This window comes from Vigna umbellata, chromosome 3, assembly GCF_029865625.1.
Source record: "Vigna umbellata cultivar VRB3 chromosome 3, Vumbellata_1.0, whole genome shotgun sequence".
In the NCBI taxonomy this organism is placed as follows: Eukaryota; Viridiplantae; Streptophyta; class Magnoliopsida; order Fabales; family Fabaceae; genus Vigna; species Vigna umbellata.
Window position 1 is genome coordinate 52,389,564 of NC_142167.1, and position 21,692 is coordinate 52,411,255.

At 33.7% G+C, this 21,692-nt stretch overlaps 2 protein-coding genes, 1 long non-coding RNA gene, 1 other non-coding gene and 1 pseudogene across 9 annotated transcripts; 2 read left to right on the top strand and 3 right to left on the bottom strand.

Moving 5' to 3' along the window:
• Positions 1 to 1,528: 1,528 nt before the first annotated feature.
• On the top strand, positions 1,529 to 5,023 carry LOC124835957 (uncharacterized; annotated as a pseudogene). Its single transcript, XR_015785311.1, has 2 exons — positions 1,529 to 2,381; positions 3,626 to 5,023. The product of XR_015785311.1 is annotated as an uncharacterized LOC124835957 (transcript).
• Positions 5,024 to 5,576: 553 nt separating this feature from the next.
• Positions 5,577 to 12,186, bottom strand: RUS3 (root UVB sensitive protein (Protein of unknown function, DUF647)). 2 transcript variants are annotated; one of them, XM_088111066.1, is made up of 16 exons: positions 11,963 to 12,186; positions 11,819 to 11,876; positions 11,610 to 11,669; positions 11,331 to 11,369; positions 11,186 to 11,248; positions 10,947 to 11,003; positions 10,713 to 10,776; positions 9,487 to 9,570; positions 9,109 to 9,191; positions 8,866 to 8,995; positions 8,178 to 8,270; positions 7,712 to 7,850; positions 7,281 to 7,321; positions 7,001 to 7,188; positions 6,704 to 6,800; positions 5,577 to 5,957 (listed from the first exon to the last, which is right to left on the bottom strand). In XM_088111066.1, exons 1-15 carry the CDS (start codon positions 12,085 to 12,087, stop codon positions 6,705 to 6,707), a joined length of 1,320 nt encoding a protein of 439 aa, XP_087967192.1. In that variant the 5' UTR covers positions 12,088 to 12,186; the 3' UTR covers positions 5,577 to 5,957; position 6,704. The 2 variants fall into 2 exon arrangements, with proteins under 2 accessions (XP_087967192.1, XP_047172127.1); XM_047316171.2 differs by lacking the exon at positions 5,577 to 5,957 and having other exon boundaries at positions 6,528 to 6,800; positions 11,963 to 12,185.
• Positions 12,187 to 15,476: 3,290 nt separating this feature from the next.
• TRNAN-GUU (transfer RNA asparagine (anticodon GUU)) lies at positions 15,477 to 15,550 on the bottom strand. The gene has a single exon. It is a non-coding gene; the product is annotated as a tRNA-Asn (tRNA).
• A 54-nt stretch (positions 15,551 to 15,604) lies between these two features.
• On the top strand, positions 15,605 to 20,724 carry LOC124840156 (Pentatricopeptide repeat (PPR) superfamily protein). 4 transcript variants are annotated; one of them, XR_007029008.2, is made up of 3 exons: positions 15,605 to 15,866; positions 17,017 to 19,521; positions 20,410 to 20,724. XR_007029008.2 is itself a non-coding variant. In XM_088111067.1 (2 exons), exon 2 carries the CDS (start codon positions 17,351 to 17,353, stop codon positions 19,316 to 19,318), a length of 1,968 nt encoding a protein of 655 aa, XP_087967193.1. In that variant the 5' UTR covers positions 15,605 to 15,866; positions 17,014 to 17,350; the 3' UTR covers positions 19,319 to 20,724. The 4 variants fall into 4 exon arrangements, 3 of the variants coding, with proteins under 3 accessions (XP_087967193.1, XP_047172120.2, XP_047172121.2); XM_088111067.1 differs by having other exon boundaries at positions 17,014 to 20,724; XM_047316164.2 differs by having other exon boundaries at positions 17,017 to 20,724.
• On the bottom strand, positions 20,313 to 21,670 carry LOC148202919 (uncharacterized). Its single transcript, XR_015785312.1, has 2 exons — positions 21,406 to 21,670; positions 20,313 to 20,659 (listed from the first exon to the last, which is right to left on the bottom strand). It is a non-coding gene; the product is annotated as an uncharacterized LOC148202919 (long non-coding RNA).
• Between the last annotated feature and the right edge of the window lie 22 nt (positions 21,671 to 21,692).

Sequence of the window (21,692 nt, forward strand, 5' to 3'; positions counted from 1 at the left end):
GTAGGTCTTTGGAAGCTCATTCAATGTTGCAGGGTGTTCCATCTGTATCTAGGAAGAAGATGCAAATAATGGCACATATAAACATGTTGTAATTATTTGTATTTAATTTGCAATATTGACGGGGAAGCTATGAGTGTGGGTATGAAACACATGCACATGATTATATATACAAACATGACTGATTCATGAAATAAGACAACAAAAAACTGACTAAATACTTAATCTAATTTTGAATTACAATATTATTTTAATTTCATTACGTGTTTTAGAAATTTAATGATTCATCCCATTGGAAGGTAGAGAGATTGAAGAAATTAGAGTTAACTGGATTTCTTTTCTTTGAAGTGTTAGTGACTTATAGAAATATCTTAACAATTTAGTATTCACAATCTTTTGGACAATATTTAAAATCGTTAGAAGTCTCACATCAATTAGAGATAAAGTCAATTTATAATATATAAGTGGGTGCAAATCTCACCTTACAAATTGATTTTGCGAAAATGAATTAGGCTTAAAGTCCATTGTAAGAAACTAAATTATCAATGACTTTTTCTATAATAACAAATTAGGAATTCCATTTTTACATAATTCATTAACTTTCAACCTTATACAAAGATCTTTTCCTTAATAAATATTTCTTTGAAACATAATTAGTACACTTACTTTCAACTTCTAGATCTAGTATGTTAATTTCTCATAATCATCGTATATTTACTTCTTTCAGACCTTTTTCTCTTTTTAAAGGTTTTACTCTCACACTTGTAAAAAAAAAAATTAAATAAATAAATATATATATATATATATATATATTATATTATTATAACATAGTTTTTAAGCAATTATAAGTAAAATATGTTTTCTTTTGCATTGTAATTAAAACAATTCTCATATTAAGATAATATGGATAAGAATAACAATAAATTGGGTTAGTTACAATTGTTCCATTTGTAACAAAAAAAATTGTACTCGTCAAATAACATTTAAAAAAATATATACAAATATTTTAAAATATGTAAGTATCATGAATATTTACATATATTTAAAAAAATATTTTATAAATTTTTAAAATAAAATTAAAAATTATAAAATATAATATAATATAAATTTTAATTTTAATTAAATTTAATCTAATAAAATATAAATTATATTTAACTTAATAAAATATAAATTAAATTTTAATTTTTTTAAATAATAAAGATATAATAATATAATCCTTGTATCTATTTGTTTATGGACAAATATCTACATAATAATTTTGTCATGAACAATATATACCTATCATTTGTATTTTTCGGATTCCTTTTTTACTTTTGTCTTCTTTAACATTTTATGCTGCAAGACAAGATTAAGGTACACAACTCCATTGAAATGGCACATAAACTTTGTGCATATTTTAATTAAAACTCCATCCTAATTATTTTTCTTTCTAATCCTTAGGTTTATTATATTTTTAAACTTCGAATGCAATGCACTTTAATTATTTCGTGTGTAAAAGTAAAAGACAGATACGCCCCCATGTCACAATGTGGAAAGAACTACAAGAAGATAGCCTCTGCATTTACAGAGAGGAAACATGTCTAGGAACCTCATCCACCTTAAACCTCTTTCTTCTTCTTCTACTTCTTCTTCCATCTTCTGCTTTCACTCTTACTCTTCACTCTTTACTCATACTTTTTCAAAACCTTTCTCGCTCTCACAATCCATAACCTCTTTGTCCTCTCTCTCTCTCTACGTGCAGCTCAATCTGATGCCCATCACTCTTCAACAACCCCCATTTCCTTCCCACATCTCCAGCAACCACAACACCAAGAAGACACAGAACACGAAGAAGGTCATGACCCAGATGATCCAAACCACAATTTCTCCGACAATGACGCATGGGTTTCCTCCCAAGACCCTCAAGACGAAGAAAAATTGTACCTTGAGGAGAACCCTTTTACCTCGTGGCATATCGATGAAGAGCCTGAAATGAGTTTGGAGATTGATGAAATGGGGTGTTGTCAAAAGAGGGAATTGCGTGAGGCTGAGGGCGTTGTGGGGGAAATTGTTCAACTTGCAAGGAACTTGCCTCAAAATATGACTCTGGAGGAGGCTTTGGGTGAGTATGAAGGAAGGGTCAATGAGAAAGATTGTTGGGAGGTTCTAGAAATACTTGGGGAGGAGCGCCTCTTGCTGTGTTGTGTGTGTTTCTTTCAGTGGATGAGGTTGCAGGAATCATCACTTGTTACACCTAGGGCCTGTATTGTGTTGCTTCCGCTGTTGGGAAAAGGGGGGATGGGTGATGAGGTGATGGGTTTGTTCAGAAACTTGCCATCTAGCATGGAGTTCAGAGATGTTCATGTTTATAATGCCACAATTTCAGGACTTCTGTATGGTGGCAGGTATACAGTTCTTGCACAATTATATGGTTTGCTTTGTTTCTTCCTTGCTGCTTTTGTGCTTCCTACGACTGGTAAGATTAGCTTAAGTAACAAGGATTCTAATCAAAAATAAAAATGCTTGTACCTTTTTCTGAGGTTTTTTAAACTCTGTAGCAGCTTGATTGGGTTCCTTGTTATACGCTTGGAGTTGTGGTTGAAATGTGATTGTGGAGACCCCAAAATCCTTGACATTGCTGTCACGATCAGTCTTGGATCATATTTTAAAACCTCTGTCTTTTGCTTAGATAAGATATATCACATTTTCCTTGCATACTATTTCAGTTGTCACTATTATAATTTTTCTAATTGTCCTTCCCTCATCTCCTGGAAAATGTAGAAAATAATTGTGTGCAACATGTCTGTTATCTTATCATTCCTGTAATTCTAATTAATGCTGATATCTAGAAAACTGAACAAAGACCAAACAAGATGATGTTGTGACTTGTGACATGCATATTCTCTCGCTGTTCTGATGCTAGTGCATCAGTTTTGGCATGATGTTTTAGGTTGTCTATATTCTTTTCAAATTCTCTTAAAGGGGTATAATTTTGCTTCCAAACTCCATTAATCCTGTGGTGAGAAACATTGTTTTTGTGTATTGCTCTATTAAGGCAGAACCAGAAGTTCGTATTTTCTTAAATGTCTTTGTTTTCTAAATGTTTCTGTATTTCTGTTACAAGTGTCCAATTGTGGAAATATGGTTTTTGATAGAATATAATTTAAAATTTTAATTGAATGTTAAACATTAGTTGGTTACCACGTTGATGATTTGCCTTTCTGGGGTTTGAGCAAATCATAAGCATTTCTCTTCTACCAATTTAGTTTTTCCCTTATGGCAGATGAAAATCTTCTTGTTTACCTCTTGGGTGTTTGGTCTTATGACGTGGTTATTTTGTTACTAAGAAAACTTATAAATGACTATAAAGTTTATGAAACTTAATTTGCTACATGTCAAAAAATTATGATATTTCACATCACTTCACATGTTTAGGCGCTGCTTTCCAACATAATACTGTGCTACGTTGGGGGAATACTAATTAAGTAAGTATCGTAAACACATTTAATTCCTTACCAAGAACTTGATGTTACAAAAAGTTATTTCATCTCTTCCTACTACAAATTATCTTACTCTGTTTTGGTCAGCATTTTTTTTATGAAATGCTATACAATGTATTGTGTAAGATTTTATCGTGTTCTTATTTTAGGTACGAAGATGCTTGGAAAGTGTATGAGTCGATGGAAATAGAGAATATTCATCCAGATCATGTGACATGTTCTATTATGATTACCGTTATGAGAAAACTTGGCCATAGTGCAAAAGATGCATGGCAATTTTTTGAGAAAATGAATAGAAAAGGGGTCAAATGGAATGAAGAAGTCCTATGTGCATTAGTAAAGTCTTTTTGTGATGAGGGTCTGATGCGGGTAGCTCTGGTCATTCAATCCGAAATGGAGCAAAAAGGGGTTTCTTCAAATGCAATTGTGTACAACACTCTGATGGATTCATACTGTAAATACAACCATGTAGAAGCAGCTGAAGGGCTTTTTGTGGAGATGAGAGCCAAAGGGATTAAGCCTACTGTAGCTACCTTCAACATTCTAATGCATGCATACAGCAGAAGAATGCAACCCAAGATTGTAGAAAAGCTAATGGCAGAAATGAAAGATGTTGGCTTGAAGCCAAATGCCGAATCATATACTTGTCTAATCAGTGCATATGGTAAGCAAAAAACCCCGAGTGACCTGGCAGCTGCAGATGCATTCTTGAGGATGAAGGAAGTTGGTATAAAATCCACCTCACATTCTTATACAGCACTAATCCATGCATATTCAATTAATGGCTTGCATGAGAAAGCTTACATAGCATTTGAAAACATGAAAATGGGAGGTATTAAACCTTCTGTAGAAACCTACAATACTTTACTAGATGTGCTTAGGCGGGCAGGTGAAGCTCAAATACTTATGGAAATATGGAAGTTGATGAAGAATGACAAAACCGAACCGACACGGACAACGTTCAACATTCTTGTTGATGGTTTTGCTAAACAAGGTCTCTACATGGAGGCAAGAGGCATAATATCTGAGTTTGGAAAGCTTGGAATGCAACCAACAGTGGTGACATACAATATGCTGATAAATGCACATGCAAAGGGAGGGCAACTCTCAAAACTGCCACAGATATTCAAAGAGATGGCAGTTCTTAAATTACAACCAGATTCTGTAACTTACTCGACTATGATATTTGCCTTTGTCAGATTTCATGATTTTAAGCGGGCATTTCTTTATCACAAGCAGATGGTCAAGAATAAACAGACTATGGATGTCAGTTCTTATCAGACTCTTCTGGCCATTCTGGAGGCCAGAGCTGCTCGGAAAAACAAGGATTGGAGAGCCTTGCTTGCTCAGATTAAAAGTAAGACAGGTGTGAAAGTGATTAGGCAGAAAGATGAGTTTTGGAAGTACTACAAGAAAAGACATGTAAGAAAAAATAGTTCTGATGTAAGTGTACAGTAAGTTAAGGATACAATGCTCTGTAAGAATTGTAGGTTCAATTTTGGCACACTTTTATTTTCTCTAAAGAATCAGTATTAGGAGTTTCTTGATATTAGCTGTGAAGAATATATGTCACTATATGCTGCCTCTTCAATCAGCAATATCTTTCACATTATATTTGTATGTTGACATTGAGTATCAACAACGATAAATAGTACAGATTAATGTAGTCAAAGACGTGTTGTGTTTCGGATAATATTGATATTTAGATTATGGAAATCTTGGGTTGGCTCTCTCATCATACTCAAACTAAAAATTGTTAAATTTTGTCTGCAAGATCGTACATGGTCACTTTTAATTCTTTTAGAAAGCTTTTGCCTTGTGCACGTTATGCTTTGCGGGTATATGGTCAACCTAATGAAGGTTGGCGTTGGATACCTCACATCACTTAACATGGTTAACTTGGTTTCATACTTACCATTGTTCCCAACTTATGTTCCTCTTTGGTTCAACATAACAGACAAGAATAAAAAACATGTAATAAAAATAGAAACCTTAAACAAACATTCTATGACGTGATTGCCACACTACCTTTCTTTTTAAACATATGATCAGTGATTTCCGTGCATAGAAAAAAATGTGTTCTGAGAAAAGTAACTTAATAAATGTATCTGAATACCTCAAGAAAAATAATCTTCGTTTGTTGGCCAAAGAATATCCTTGGTTAATATGAAAAACTAAACATGTAGAAACAAACTTCTAAAAAAAGTATAACATGGTTATAGTTAAGAAGTGGTTGTTAATGGTGGACATTTTTCACCTTAACTGGGCTGTGATCCAATAATAAACAGTTTTATACGAAAATGTATGTTTGTTCACTGAATTGCGTGACCTAAATAATTAGGAAAGCTGCTTGACCACAACCAGAAAAGAGACTAAAAGTTGGGATGAATCAATGGTCCTTCAAGTAAAAACATGTCAAATGCCATACAATCCGTGATTGTAAATCCTTCCTCTTCCTTTTTTGGTACACATTCTTCATAACTGAAAACATCAAGGCATGATGAAACACATGAAGTACTTTAGAAGAAATGATAATGCTCGTTTTATTAATAAATTTAATCTACGTAAGAAAAAATAACCAATTTGGTTATAATTCAAAGATAAGGGGAAAACAAAAAAAAAAAATTATAAGACTTAGATAAGATGAATATGGTCTTTCAAATTCTAAGATTCTGAAAGGATTACTTAAATTTTGAAAAGAAAAAAAAAATCCTTACTACTGCACAGGTAAGGATAATTTGAATGGCTTTGGTGTCCTTCTAAATTGAATTGCCATCAAATCTACTTACCGAATTCCATACAAGTTGCTTCATACCTAACACAATTGATTCTTTTACAGCAGAACATAATTAAATGTGAGAAGAATTGAAAAACGTATAGCATCCATTAAAAGAAAAATTGTTAAACCATGAAGGTCAAACATAGGCTTAAACTGTGAAAGGGAACTTCTGTTCACCTGAGACGTGTATATAAAAGCCAACATGTATTCTTTCTAAACTTAAAACTGGCACTAGTACAAGAGATAAATAAGGTGCAAGTGCAAGAAAAACCTCGACAGAACTTTGATGAAATCATAAAATTGAAAAAAGTTCATCACCAACTTTGTCAAGCATATAAATAATCATTTCATTTTGGAGCAAGGGCAAGGGCTATATATTCAATCTCCTAATAAAATAATCTCAATTCATTCCAGAGCCACAGCTAATGTTAATGGACAATGTTGATACCCTAATCAATTTTTTCTTCCAATGGTTCATAGCTCCAGTACGCCCTCCATATTATAGGTGCTAGAAGCCGTTCAGTTTTCCAACCTAATGACTTGAGCTGCACATAACACAACGAGTGTTCTTAATATACCATTTAGGATATGAAATTCAGTAAGAGAAAGTGACATGCTATCAATTTTTAGTTTAATTTCGATGGCATATCAAGAAAAGGAAAAGACTAATATATGGTACTGTTAAAATAATACCGAAAATATGGAAGAAGCAAAATCAAATTCAACTAGAAGCTTAAAGAATTACCTTCTTAATAAATAATTCATATTGATTATCAACCCACTTTTGGCCATCTGAATGCAAGGATTTGCTTTTATGAGCATCCTTTGCCAAGACCAGAGCATGAAAGAATGACTTTAGGACATCAGCAGCATTCGAATCTTTATGCACAATAACATCAACGATTCCCTTCCTTTCCACAAGTATATACTTGGCTATATACAGAAACAACAAATAGTGATACAAGGTTTCAGACTACAGATGATATGGAGAAAATCAGAAGTAAAAGTAATGAGGCAAACTAAACCTTTTGCGTAGTAAGATGCCGCATAAAGCAAATGCTCCTTACTGTTAATGTCAAATGAAAAAAGAACTTGATCATTAAGCTCTGGTAATGACATTCCAAAGGCACTATTGCACAATAATCAAGTCTCAATCATGTATAGGCCGGTCAAGGGCAAATCAATGCTTTCGATCTTTCATAGATCACTCTATCGAACTTTGTTAGCTAGTGATAGCAACATAATAGTGCACTATATGACTAGGGTTATTATAAGTTAGAACAAAACATGGTGTACCATTTACCCTGAATGTCATTTAGATTTTGCTAATGGAAAAGAGACAAATAATGCAATGAAAAAGTGTTCAGGTAACATAACTGCAAAACTATAGCTGTGCATTAAGAACAAATCTATTTTCTAAATAAATTGGGAGTCAAACCAAATTTTTGCCACTCACATTTCCATGTTATCGAATGAAGAAATCCTCATGCCTAAACGTACTTTCTTATGCATATAATTAGAATTCCTTGAGCTCCATGAAATGAACCGTATGGGCAAAACATGCTCCTGTGAAGAGACCTGTTCAGGGGAGAGAACTGGAAAAAAGTTTAGAAGCAAGCATTAATATACATAGCAATAATTAAAATGGACTAATATGGATATTGAAATGATGGAAATTATGTTTCCCTGTACAAAATGCTAAATTTGGGAGATGATTGAGGAAGGGGTTAAAGACACACCAGACAGAGACCTCAATGTGAGATCCCCAACACAAAAACTAGACTATACCTTGTCTCAAGGTGATAAAAAATTGTTCTTAGATATGACCAAGTTTACGGTAAGAATTAAAAAGACGGAATAAATTCTCAAATATCAAAGACATGTTGTGGATACAAGCAATGAAGAATGGAAACTGACAATACCTTGGCCAGTCTCCATGAAATGATGCAAAAGAATAGAGCTTCTTTCAGGGTTTATTGAGTTCAATGCCAGGCATCGAACAGCTCGGTAATTTGCTGCATGGAAAAGAGACAAAATCTGGTGTTCATATATAATGTCGATGCTCAGATTTAGCTGCTGTATTTTGGGTTAAGGAGAGTATGCATGGAAAAAGGCTGCCATATACCTTCAGATTGAAATTATAAGCTCTCTAACATAACAAATAAAATGGGATAGTTTAAAATGAGCAGAAGTGTTTCAATTAATTGAGAAAGTAATGTAGCACAATCTGATTACAAGCAGCGAATACTCATTCCATCTCCATTCTAGCACAAACCACTAACACACTTTAACAAGATTTAAACATTAGTTACAATAAAAAGCAACTATTGTCTATCCAAGAAAGAAATAGATTACATATTTGTCCCAAACACACTGGTAAGAAAATGGATTAGTTACATCACTGTTTGCAAGCTAATAACATCTATCTAAAACCTCCTTTTACTACTGGAAATGGTAAATTATAACCAAGGATTCCCTCATATTTTTTCTTGTAGTTTGTACAACCAAAGCAGTATTGCAGAGATAGGTTTATACCTAATACCAAACTGAAGTTCACAATTCTACAATGCAAAGGATATGCATGAAACAAATTATAATTTAGAGGCTTACCATACATGTGAAACACTGTCAAAGATAGAAATGAAAACCATATGGCCAGTGGGTATCCAATGGTAATGCGAGCAACAAGCATACCCATGGCCATGCCAATCATTGTGGCCACAGTTTCTTGACTTCCTTCCTATAGGTAAATCTTAATAAGTCAAAATATACTATCTAAAGAATATGTCCAACTGAACGAAGACATAATTATCAGCTAATAATCTAAACTTTCATAATAAATGTTACTTGTACCTTAGCAGATATATCAGCAGCATTATCCTGAAGAGCAAAATGCTGAGTTAAAGCTGCTCTAGTGGCTCCACTAGCAACACCAGCTATTTCAAAATCATATTTGGAGAGAAAATATACAAAAAATGGAATTAGTAACTAACAAAATGTCAACCAGCAAATAAAAGAGAAAAATGTCTTAATCTTGGATAACAACATATTTTTCTACATAACATCTTTTTTAATTAGGAAACGACAGATCACACAATGTCACACTAGCTTATCTTTCTTACATGGAAAAAGAAGAGGGAACAAACCTACAGCCACCAACTAACTTTAAATCGCATTAGTGATTAGTGAATTAGTGAATTAGTTTTGAACTCCAGCAATGTAGGAACTTACTGAAAGATCTTGAGATGCTTCCCAAGCAAACAACAAACACAAAAGCTGATGGAAACAATGGAGAAATGAGGTCCATTAACATTCCTGTAAATAATGAAAAAGTCTTAACAAATCATGCGATATACAAATATGAAAGATCAAATTTAACAGAAAGCAGCCTCTTGGAAAGATACACTTGTGAGCTACTATTAATTTTTAGTTTAACAAAGCAAAGATAAAGAAATTTAGACATTAGTAGTAAAGTAAAGTATGCTTCATGTAGAATTTCTCCTCGGTTATAGTCTCCATATACTATCAATATACTCACAAGAAATGCATATCCAACTCTGTGTATGTGAAATCAAAGATATAATGAATGCAAATCTGCAGCAATATTCATATTAGTTGAGAACATAAAAAATTACATCCGACAGGGTCAACCAATTTGGAAGACACTGCTAATGTATAACCAGGACCATGTTCACATAAAACAGCGTTCCATTATGAAAAAGTAGTAGTTCTAATATAAGTTTTGAAGATAAAAAACAAAGCTAAGCTCAAATTGTTTCCTTAGAAGACAATCTCTTTAGTTCTGTGTTTTGATTTGTCAAATAAAATTGTAGCAATTACAAGAAATTAGGGAAGTCTGTCCTCCTTCACCATCCAAGGAGAAGAGACTGACTCCATTCTGACAACTGCCATATCCTAAAATCTAAAAGTTTCCATTTAAATATTGGGCAATGTATAACTATGCCTACTAGATATATAGCCTAATTGTGATGTGAGTATTTAGATTAGTACCCCACACATGATAAATCTCATGCACTCTGACACTATCAAATATGGATTGGGGTTAAATTTAAAAGTATTAGTTGTAACTGGTAACGGGCAATGTTATCTGTGGGCAGGTGGAGAATGAATCATGCATGAACCTCAACTTTCAATCTATCTGCAAACCAATTAAAACATTCAAGTAACTTTTGTGCTCAAATGATTTAAGGGAAGTTTACTATTGGTTGACAAATTTATCCATACTTCTGCTCCCAACCCTTCAATTATTCCCAATCTCAATTCTTGAATCAACATACTAATAAACCAGGACTCCCGTATGTAAAACTATTTTGTGCTTATGCCTATACTACAGAGAGAGAGAGAGAGAGAGAGAGAGAGAGAGAGATTGCATGTAGAAAATGCCTGCACAAATTTTTTTTCACATTTTTTTAAAAGATAAATGTGAAAGAATCTACCAAGGTCATTCATAAAATCTGCAACCAAACGCCACATTTTTGCATTGCTATCAAGATTTGATCCCTGCAGCATATAGGATAAATATAAACATACCTAAAAAGAATGGACTCAGAATCATTCAAAAAGAGAGAACCAGAATAAGCCAATCGGTTGGTCCACATAAAGCTAGTACCACACATTTCAGTTCAAAATTAATAAGGACAGATGAACACGCTTGCATGGGAAACGCATACCTGGTAAAAAGTGAACAAGATTCCTCCAAGCATACCTGTTAGATCCCTCAAAAACCACTGGAAACAGTTTCAAAGTTCAATATCCTACTGTCAATGCATAAGAAATTGCAGCCTAAGAAACAGAGAAGATTAAACGTACCAAAACAAGATAAAGTTAACACAAAAGGCCTGAACTCACAAGCCTCATCTAACAAACTAGGTTTCAATCATTAAAAAATAGAAAATATAACATCTACTACCTGAAAAGTAGCACCAATGACAGTAGCTGATTTTTCACCAACCCCAATAGCACTCAGGAGAGCCTGAAAGGGATTTCATTGACCACTCATGTACTTATGTCTTTTATGACAAACACTATAAATAATCAGTTAAACAGGGCCTTACCTGGGTAGAAAGCATGGTCCTTATGTACGTTGAAAGGCCCTGCCACAGTGAATCCAGGATTAACTCAAGAACATGATTTTGATATAACGATAGTGTTTAATTCCTATGCAATGTAAGTAAAAACTGTTTTACACTATCAACCTACAAAAATTCATGGTAATACGTTAAGGTGATTTGTTAAAGTCTACAAACTCGTCATACACCATAATTTGTGATCAGATAATTAAAATCATTCACATTTTGCACCTCAAAACATAACTGCTTCTCATTTGGTATTACCTGCAATGAGTCCCATATTTGAAAAGGAACATAATCTGCAGTCACACTGCTTGGAAAACCCTGTATGTTACCAGCAACAAGGAAAAAGATAAACCTTTTTCAACAATGATGAACTTAAAGAACACCCACATGATGAAATAGCAGTGGCAAACAAAATTTCAGTTCCTTTTCATTTCTAAGAGAACATGTGGAGTAAAATAGAAGCTTGCCTCAGGGACAAAAGCTTGAAGTAAGCGTCTCCAAACATGGCTAAATCGGGCACCAGATCTGTAAATAAGGAGAAAGAGAAAGGGTGAAAGAGAGAGAGAGGCTGTTGAAGATGGTGATTGGTGGTGATGGGAAAAGGGAAGTACCTTGTAATGGTGACAGAGGAAGAAGAAGCCTTGATGGTGAAAGTCTTAGAGAGCTTTGTGGGTGATGAACCGTTCCATTCTTCTATAGTTATGGTCTTATTAGACACGGATGAAGATGCTTCCATGCCCAGAAAAAGGAGTTGAATTGCCACCAAAACCTTAATCACTTCGCAGTTCGCAGGTTGTTTGTGGAAACTTAAAACTCAACTCACGAAGGGACTTTGACCCAATTACAACTTTTTTTATTTTTAAATTACACCTAATTGGCATTAGATTTATTTTATTTTCTTCTAAGATCTAATGGATTCTTACGCGAAATTAATTTATCTAAGGATAGACTTCTAATTAATAATCTGAGTGCGGTCAAATATGTGTTTTGAATTATATATCAAATTTTAGTTCAATCTAAACAGTAAATTAATATTGAATTGAAGGGTTACTAAGATAATTTAATGATAAAAATAAAATGATAATCAAGTTTCTCAAAAATATGAAATTAATTCTTATAACATAGACTTCAGATTAATATTTCGAAATTTAGAAGTGAAGTAATAATAAGTATTAGAAATCATGTATCAAAATATATAGGTTTAATCATTCACTAAGTCCCTATTTTCACATGGAATCTCAATTTCGTCTCTTTCTTTCTGAAAATATCAATTGGGTCCCAATTTTATGAAAATTGCAACAAATCGATCCTTTCCGTTAATTTGGCTGGACGGCGTTAAAAAAATTGATGAGTGAATGCTGAGATGACGAACGAGCGCTCGTCCACCAGCGAACGAACGCTCGTCCAGCAGCGAACGAACGCTCGTCCACCAGAGAACGAACGCTCGTCGACCTCTTACTGCTGGACAACCGTTCGTTCCACACTGGACGAGCGTTCGTTCGGTGGTCGACGAGCGTTCGTTCGCTGGTGGACGAGCGCTTGTTCGTCATCTCAGCATTCACTCATCAATTTTTTTAACGCCGTCCAGCCAAATTAACGGAAAGGATCGATTTGTTGCAATTTTCATAAAATTGGGACCCAATTGATATTTTCAGAAAGAAAGGGACGAAATTGAGATTCCATGCGAAAATAGGGACTTAGTGAATGATTAAACCAAATATATATATCAAACCAAACTTAACTTTATCCTCCATTTACTATTTACACCTAATACCACACCTAACACTTACTTAACTCTATCCTTCATTTACTTTTCAGACCTAATACCACACTTAACAAAATGTGTATTTTATTGTAGCATTATACTTATTTTATTGTAACATTATACATATTTTATTATAACATTATACGTTTTTTTACTGTATCATAAAAATTTATCTATTTTTAAAGGTTTTTACATTAAACACTCTAATTTCTTCAAAATAACAACACTTGAGGGACAATCCAACTAATTAAGGTCAGGAGTGCATCTCCGATAGAAGGGATGAGTGTACCGATGCTCACTAGAGGCAGATAGATCAACCAAACCCAAGGTCCAACTACAAACTTTCCAAGTACAACAACTTAAATATATTCTATTAGAGCTGAAATTTTCGCAATTGTTAACACTAAACTTGCCCTCCAATTAATCATTAAGGGATTTAAATGCTATTATATATTGTTACTTATTATACTATCAAAAGTTGATAGGACATAAATTTGAATGATGCATCGTTGACATAAGAGTTATGTGATCCAACGAGTTATCATGAATAATAAAAGCAATGTGTAGAACTTACGTAAATATTTTTATCTAATAAAAACATTCCTTCCGAAAGTCGGGGTTTGTTGCATGTATTAGCTCTAGACTTACTATGATGATTCAAGCAGTAGATACCCTAAAAAATAAAATATAACTAATTTAATGAGTCATTCATAGTTTAAAAGTTTAAATTAGTACATATTTACACATTCATGACTTATTCTTTGAATAAGTTGTTAGACAACTACTACCATGATAAGGCTTGCCTTATGTTAAGTTAATATACAAAAGTTAAACTTATACAAATAATACACTTTTTCTTAGTAAACATATATCTATGTTTAAATTTAGAGATCAAGTTTTAATGAGATTTTTTAGGAATCTTTAAAAAAATGGTATCTCCTTGTTTCCTAAATCTCATAATTTATTTCCACGAGAAAGTATTTTTTTCCTCAAATAATCAAAATGCATAAAATCAAGAAAATGGAAAACATATTTAAACAATGAATTTTGGATTGATTTTTTTTTCTCTCCACCACATAATAATATAATAAACTTGTCCATCAAATTTCATTTACATTGCCATAATACTAACTTTTGATGAATTGGTTGAGAAGAATGTTAAGAGATAGGAAGACATTCTGAAAATGTTTTCTTAATGTCTTGTGTTTGACGTATCCACACAAGCAACATAGTTACTTATGGAAAAGTAGCATAACACCTAACCTAGTACCAAAAGGTTATACACCTACGTGAAAGTTAATGCTCTAAGTAACGAATCTTTTTCAAAAAAACCTATATAAAGAGAAACACATGAAGAGAAGACAACAATAATCAAGATTTATTATTGCATATACACAGTCAAAACTATCTTTCGCTTGCATCATCTAAAACTCTCTTTGAAAAAAAATAATCTTTGTTACAAGTTTTCAAATATTCTTTGTATTAAAAAAATATCCTCTCTGCGAGAATCATTATATGTACTTATTTTTCATAAAAACACGTTATTTTTGTAGAATAAGAAGTGATTCAAAATACTTGTATGTTTAACTAAAAGAAGTTAAATCATATAGTCAGTTGGACAATTTGATACCAAGAGTGGTTATACTCGTTGTAAACACCATAAGTGATTAAACTCGTTGTAAATTTTTTAACGATTAGTGGAACCTCTTGAGAATGCTTAAAGGAGAACTGTACACAGATTAAAGTGAATCAGTATAAAAACAAGTTTTCTTTTTTGTTATCATTTTAAAAGTTTTCTAAATGCTTCTTAAAATCCTTAATTGTTCAACACTATTTGCAAATCATCTAATCCTTGTAAATAGCATCTAACACTAAATTGTGAATTTTTTTTTAAAACTCTATTCAAACTTCCTTTAATAGAGTTTATGTAATTTCAATTTTTTAATAATATAGCTAATAGTTTTTCTAATTTTTTTATTTTTTTTTAAATTCTTATACAATCATATTTTTTATGTATTTTTTATTTGGAAATAGTTGTTTATAATTTAATTAATGAATCATTTTTTATTTACTTATATTTTAAAAAAATTATTGTTTTTTTTAAATTTACATAAAATTATTTTTATTTTGAAATTATTAGAAAATTTAATTATTAAATTTATATTTACAAAATTTATTATAAACATAAAAAAATTGAAAAATATAATAAAAAATATTTTAAAGTTTAAAAATAAGTTCATATAAAAATTTAAAAAAAAAACATAAAAACTATAATCTTTAAAATGTGAAAAAGTTATAAAAATTAAAAGAAAGAAATCATATATTATGATACAAAATCTAAAATAAAAAACAGAACAAAACGCTAGAAGGAGGGCTTGAACCTCCGACCTTGTGGTTAACAGCCACACGCTCTAACCAACTGAGCTATTCCAGCTTACATTATGAGCAAATCTGATTATTGTTTATAATTTAATTTAAATAAATAAGGACATGGAAAAGAGGAGAGAGCTTTCTCCTCCCTAACCCTGCAATTCTGATCAAACCGAAGAACTATGATGGTAGATGAAAAATTAAGGATGAGAAAATTAGGGCGGGATAATTTATCTATACTATTTGGTCATTCTCTATCACAATTTTCTCAACTCGCGCCCTGTTGAAAGCTTGCCGCCGTCGAAAGCTTTTCCGCATTCTGCCGTCGCCGAACTGTCAAAGGCTCTACCACCATTGTCGAAGGTTCGTCGCCGTCGAAGGTTTGTCTCTCTCCCTTTTCAGTAGAAAAGGTGGTACCTTTTTTGATGGAATTTTGATGGGTGTCTCTGTTGTTTTATTTGTGTGGAGTGGGAGAGACTAGGGTTCTTTTGTTTTTTTTGCTGTTCGTGTGGTAAGTTGTGATATGTTGCAGTGTATGGACCCATTTGTGCTGTTTTCTTAATGTTTGCTGTTGAAAAATTGGTTTTTTGTCGTGATTCTAGGTTGTTTCTCCTTGTTTCCTTTGGCTCGTGGGTTAAGATTAAGAAACTCTTTGAAGATTAAGGTTCTAAATTGTGGTCGCAGAGTCTATTTTTGTTGAGTTCTTGGTATTGCAGGAAATTGCAGCTACAGTTGTGGTTGTGGACTGTTTTTTTAAAATCTTGTTCAAGGTTTAAAAGATCTACAGACTCTTTCAAGGTTTCAAAAATGATTTGCAGTTTCAATTGTGCCACAATTTCAAGGCTTTTTGGGTCTCCAGTTATAAATGGGGCCGCATTTGTTGTATTTATTTAATTTTCGGTAATGTCATGGATTGTGACAAAACCATGACTGTAGTTGCAATTTAGAACCTTGGACTTATGGTTTAGTTTCAAGTGAGGAGAGGAACTGGAGAAAATAAAAGCATCATGTTTTGAGAAGAGAACTCTTAATTGGAGGGGAGGTATTTGAGGTCCTCATTTTCCCTTCCCTCTAAACCTTTGAAGCAAACAACAAATTTTATTCAAATCCCTCTCTCCTTCCTTGTTTTTACATCTGTGTTGTACGAGGATTGGATCCCATGAACTGTAGTTTAAGTCATTTATGGAGAATATTGTTAAAATCTAAGGAAAAAAGATAAAAATGCTATCTTTGTATTGATTTCTTGATTGGTAAATTGGAATGAAGCTATTGGTGTTTTAAGGAAAAAATGTAAATACTTCAGTAACTGTGTTGATCTTTAACCCAAACCTATATTATGCTAATTACTAAATTGAAACTTTAATTTTGATCAGAGAACACCAAAAGCACTAAGGGATTTCTATCTACGTTTTGTCCTTGCCATTATACTTACTTTATCTGTTAATATTGGGTTTTCGTTAAATTTCCTTTTTAAGTATTTGGTTGAGGTAAATTTTCAAGTATCTCACCTATCCCCATCTTTGTTAGCAGCAGCACTACAGCAGAGCTCAGCGCTGAAACACTGGAGGAGCAGGCTTCAGTATTGGAGAAAGAACTGAGCTTGAAAGGAAGGGAAACTCTTGATGTGTTGAAAGAATTGGCTGGACCGTGAGCTGTATACTGCACTATAAAAATAGTTCACTGAACTGAAAAATAGTTCAGTTCCGTTATTCTGAACTATTTTTTAGTTCAGTGTAGTTTTCCTAAACTGGTTTATAGTTAACTATAAACTTTTATAGTGCAGTACACTATAGGACAGTTTGCCCACCCCTAGAGAAAATTAAGAAAAGAGTAGTGATGATGACGATTGGATGAATGAAGAAGAATGGGAAAAAGAGTTGCGTCCTTTGTTCTTCCCTACAGAGCCTTATTCTTCTCCTCCACCACTGAAACCCCCAGCCTTTACTCCTTCCTCCAGCCCTCAGTCTTTACCCTCACCATAAACAAGCAGCAACCCATTTCAGAAGGCTCCCCAAAGCCACCAACTTTCCTCTCACCTTCCCAACACTCCACTCTCGAAACCACCCTCCACAAGTCCCTCCTAAGCAGCAACACTGATGAGGCATGGAAGTCCTTCAAGGCACTCACCACCCACCAAGCCTTCCCTCCCAAACCCCTCACCAATTCCCTTCTCTCTCACCTCTCCTCCCTTGGTGACACCCTCAATCTCAAGAGGGCATTTGCCTCTGCTCTCTTTCTCATGGAGAAGAACCCCTTGTTGCTCCAACATGACACCCTCCACCACATGCTCCTCTCCATGAAGGCTGCCAACACTGCAGCCCCTGCATTTGCCCTTGTCAGGTCCATGCTCAGGTTCAGGTTCTTTGTTCCTTTTCATGTTTGGGGGCCTGTGCTTGTTGAGATCAGTAGGAACTGTGGTAACCTTGCTGCTTTCTTGAGGCTCTTTGAGGAGAATTGTAGGGTAGCTCTTGAGGAGAGAGTTGAGTTCATGAAGCCTGATGTTGGTGCTTGCAATGCAGCACTGGAAGGTTGCTGCTGTGAGCTTGAGTCTGTAAGTGATGCTGAGAGGATTGTGGAGACAATGTCAAGTCTAGGGGTTAGGCCTGATGAGTTCAGTTTTGGGTTTCTGGGGTATTTGTATGCACTCAAGGGATTGGAAGAGAGGATTAGGGAGTTAGAAGTTTTGATGGATGGGTTTGGCTGTTTGAACAAGAAGGGTTTTTATTGTAATTTGATTAAGGGTTACGTTAAGTCTGAGAATTTGGCTTCTGTGGAGGCAACTATTGTTAGATTTCTGAATGATGGATGTGGAAAGGATTGGGGTTTTGGTGTTGAAACTTTTTGTGAAGTGATTAAGGTTTATTTTCAGAAGGGAAATATCAAGGGGTTGGCTAATTTGATTGTTAAAGCTCAAAAGATAGAGGGTTCAAATATTGTGGTTGATAGGTCTATAGGGTATGGAATTGTTAATGCGTGTGTTAGTATTGGACTATCTGATAAAGCACATAGTATTCTTGATGAGATGAATGTTCAGGGGGCCTCTGTGGGTCTTGGGGTCTATATACCTATCTTGAAGGCTTACTGTAAAGAAAATAGAACTGCTGAGGCTACTCAATTGGTGATGGAGATTAGTAATTCCGGTCTTCAGTTGGATGTGGGAACCTATGATGCTTTGATAGAAGCATCCATGTGCAGCCAAGATTTTCAGTCAGCGTTTTCACTGTTTAGGGACATGAGAGAGGCAAGGATTCCTGACTTGAAAGGGAGTTACTTAACTATAATGACAGGTTTGATGGAAAAACATCGGCCTGAGTTGATGGCAGCTTTCTTGGATGAGGTGGTTGAAGATCCTAGGATTGATGTAGGTACTCATGATTGGAATTCTATCATCCATGCTTTCTGTAAAGCTGGGAGACTTGACGATGCAAGAAGAACTTTTAGAAGGATGACGTTCCTGCAGTTTGAGCCAAACGATCAGACATACTTGTCTATGATTAATGGATATGTCTTGGCTGAGAAATATTTTCTCGTGCTGATGTTGTGGAACGAGGTTAAGAGGAAGCTATCCATGGATGGGCAGAAGGGGATCAAGTTTGACCATAATTTGGTTGATGCGTTCCTTTATGCTATGGTCAAGGGTGGTTTCTTTGATGCTGTTATGCAAGTTGTGGAGAAAGCTAATGAGATGAAAATATTTGTTGATAAGTGGAGATACAAGCAAGCATTCATGGAGACCCATAAAAAGCTCAGGGTGGCAAAGTTAAGGAAAAGAAATTTTAAAAAAATGGAAGCACTTATTGCTTTCAAGAACTGGGCTGGCTTAAATGCCTGAACCTTTTACAGTGGCTACTTCATATCATAGGGATTAAACCATCATGTCTGAAAGAAACAATTCAAAATGAAGGCTGAGGATGGTTCAATATTGCAGATTCTTTCAATAAGCGAGCTTCAATTCCACCAACTTAGGAGCACTTCAAATTTTGATTTTCTTGAATGATACACTTAGTTTAGGCTTGGAGGGTTCGGCTCAACAAGGTTATTTTCTCCTATTTTTTTGCCTTGATGCTACAGAAAGCAATTATTTGACACTGTCACTGAGTTTTTATTCAGCTAATTCTTTCATTTTGGGCTAAATGTATTGATTTCTTCTTCCCTTTTGTTCTCTGCCGTCCCCCATTTTTGGTGGTTGATTGCTGTCTTCACTTGTCTTCTTGTACTTGTGACTGGAAATTTAAACACACTGAATCAAGGAACGGCTTACACTTCTTGATAACTATGTATGAAGTAACTTGTAAACTATGGCAGAAAGTAATAGCATCACACATAGTACAGATCAATTCTTTTCCCTATTTTGTACTTCTAGTGAGTTGTTTATAGAAAGTCATTATCTTTATCTGAACCAAATTAGAGTTAAGCACTATAAATGAACATGATTTGAAGCAGGAGATTGTTCATCCCCTGGACGTGTATGTTCAGGTTTAATATTTTTATTTAGCCTAGATTTTTTTTTCTTCAATAGCTCAAGACTGTGGGTAGTAATTGAGACTTGATTTGCAGTGTACTATATCAGTTGCAGTTAGTGAGGGCAAACGTTTTTCATCACAACATTCTGAGTTAATTACTTTACATGACATTATAAATAAAATAACAAGAGGTTTTATGTTTTAGTAAACTAAACAGATGATTTGCCTTAATTTACCAAGTTTAAACTGAATGAATTGAATAGGATTTTAAGGAGGGAACAAGATGATTTTGATTGTTTTTGGAGAAAATAATTAATTTACTCAAAAGTTCTATCTGAAAGTGTTTGTTTATAAGCTGTTGGAAATACAAAATAAGCCAAGCTTTCACTGAGTTATTCACATTCCATATAATATAGACATTCCTTGTTCATAAATGTTGAATACTTGGCATGCCTTGCAGATTAGGACACATGACAACTCAAGACTCAAATCTGTCATTTTAGTATGTGATGTGTGCCAGTTTGACATTGCACGAGGCAAGGGCATCTCTGTTTTTGCAGGTTCCATTCTTTGTGCTGCTTGTTGCTGCAATGATGGCGTGGAAGTAAAACACCCCACTGGTGTTAAAATATCATAGTCTAACAATTGGTTTACTCCTATTCTTTGTGCCCTCTTTCTTGTGCTTCTAGGATGTTGAAGGATGAAGTAACCTGTAACTTAAGGCACAAATTTATACATCACACATGGTAGATATAATTTTTTTCCTCTTTTTGTACTTCGAGTGAGTTGTTTGAAGAAAATCAATATCTTTAATAACTCCTCACTAAATAAGTTCAATACGAAAGTAAATATAATAAAATGAAGTTAGGAAGAACTCATCGAGTAAAATAAATTTTGATAATAAAAATAAATAAATATTCATAATTTTTTTATTCAAGCATATTTACCACAAAAGCATTATAATGATTATCTCCGAACATGATTCTTATACCAACTATTGTTATGTTTAAATAAATTTCTCCGTAAAATTTTTGAAAGAAAACATCGAAAAATTAAAAAAACTTTCTGGTACACTAAAATGAACTTATGTAAAAATTAAAATAATTTTTAAGAAACCCATATAAAAATTTAAAAATAAGGTTATTCAAGTTATCTGTAGCTTCTAATTTTTTTTTTTGTTTTTTTTCCTCATATTTTTTCTATATAAAGTTTTTACGAGTAGATTTATAGAACAGCTTTCTATTTAACATTAAATTTTAATAATAAAAAGAAAAGAGACAACATTCTCTTCTTCATAAAAGGAGTCAAATACAAATGAAAATAGAAGAAAAAAAAAAACCTTAAGTCTTGTGACCCAAATACATACAAATGCTTTTTTTTTTTAAACCAAAATGAAAAAGATGAAGACTTTATCATTAACTCCATCAGAAAAGAGCTTGGAAACAGAAAATTGAACCTGCTTGCTAGAAGAGATGACAACAGATGCACTCTCAAGCTAAGTCTATGTGCAATAGCATGGGCAATTTCCTTAGTGCAAGCTATCACAATTGTTACCTTTCCTTCAAATCTCTTACCTTTTCCATTTCTTCTTTCTACGCAATCAACCCAACTCAGCTAAAAGAAAGAGCCTTTTTTGTGTGTTTGATTGAGAAATGACAAAAAGGAAAGAAGGAAGATCAACCATTTGAGGAGATGAATGAGAAAAAACAACTCTGATTAGGGACGAGTAAGCAATTTTCAAAA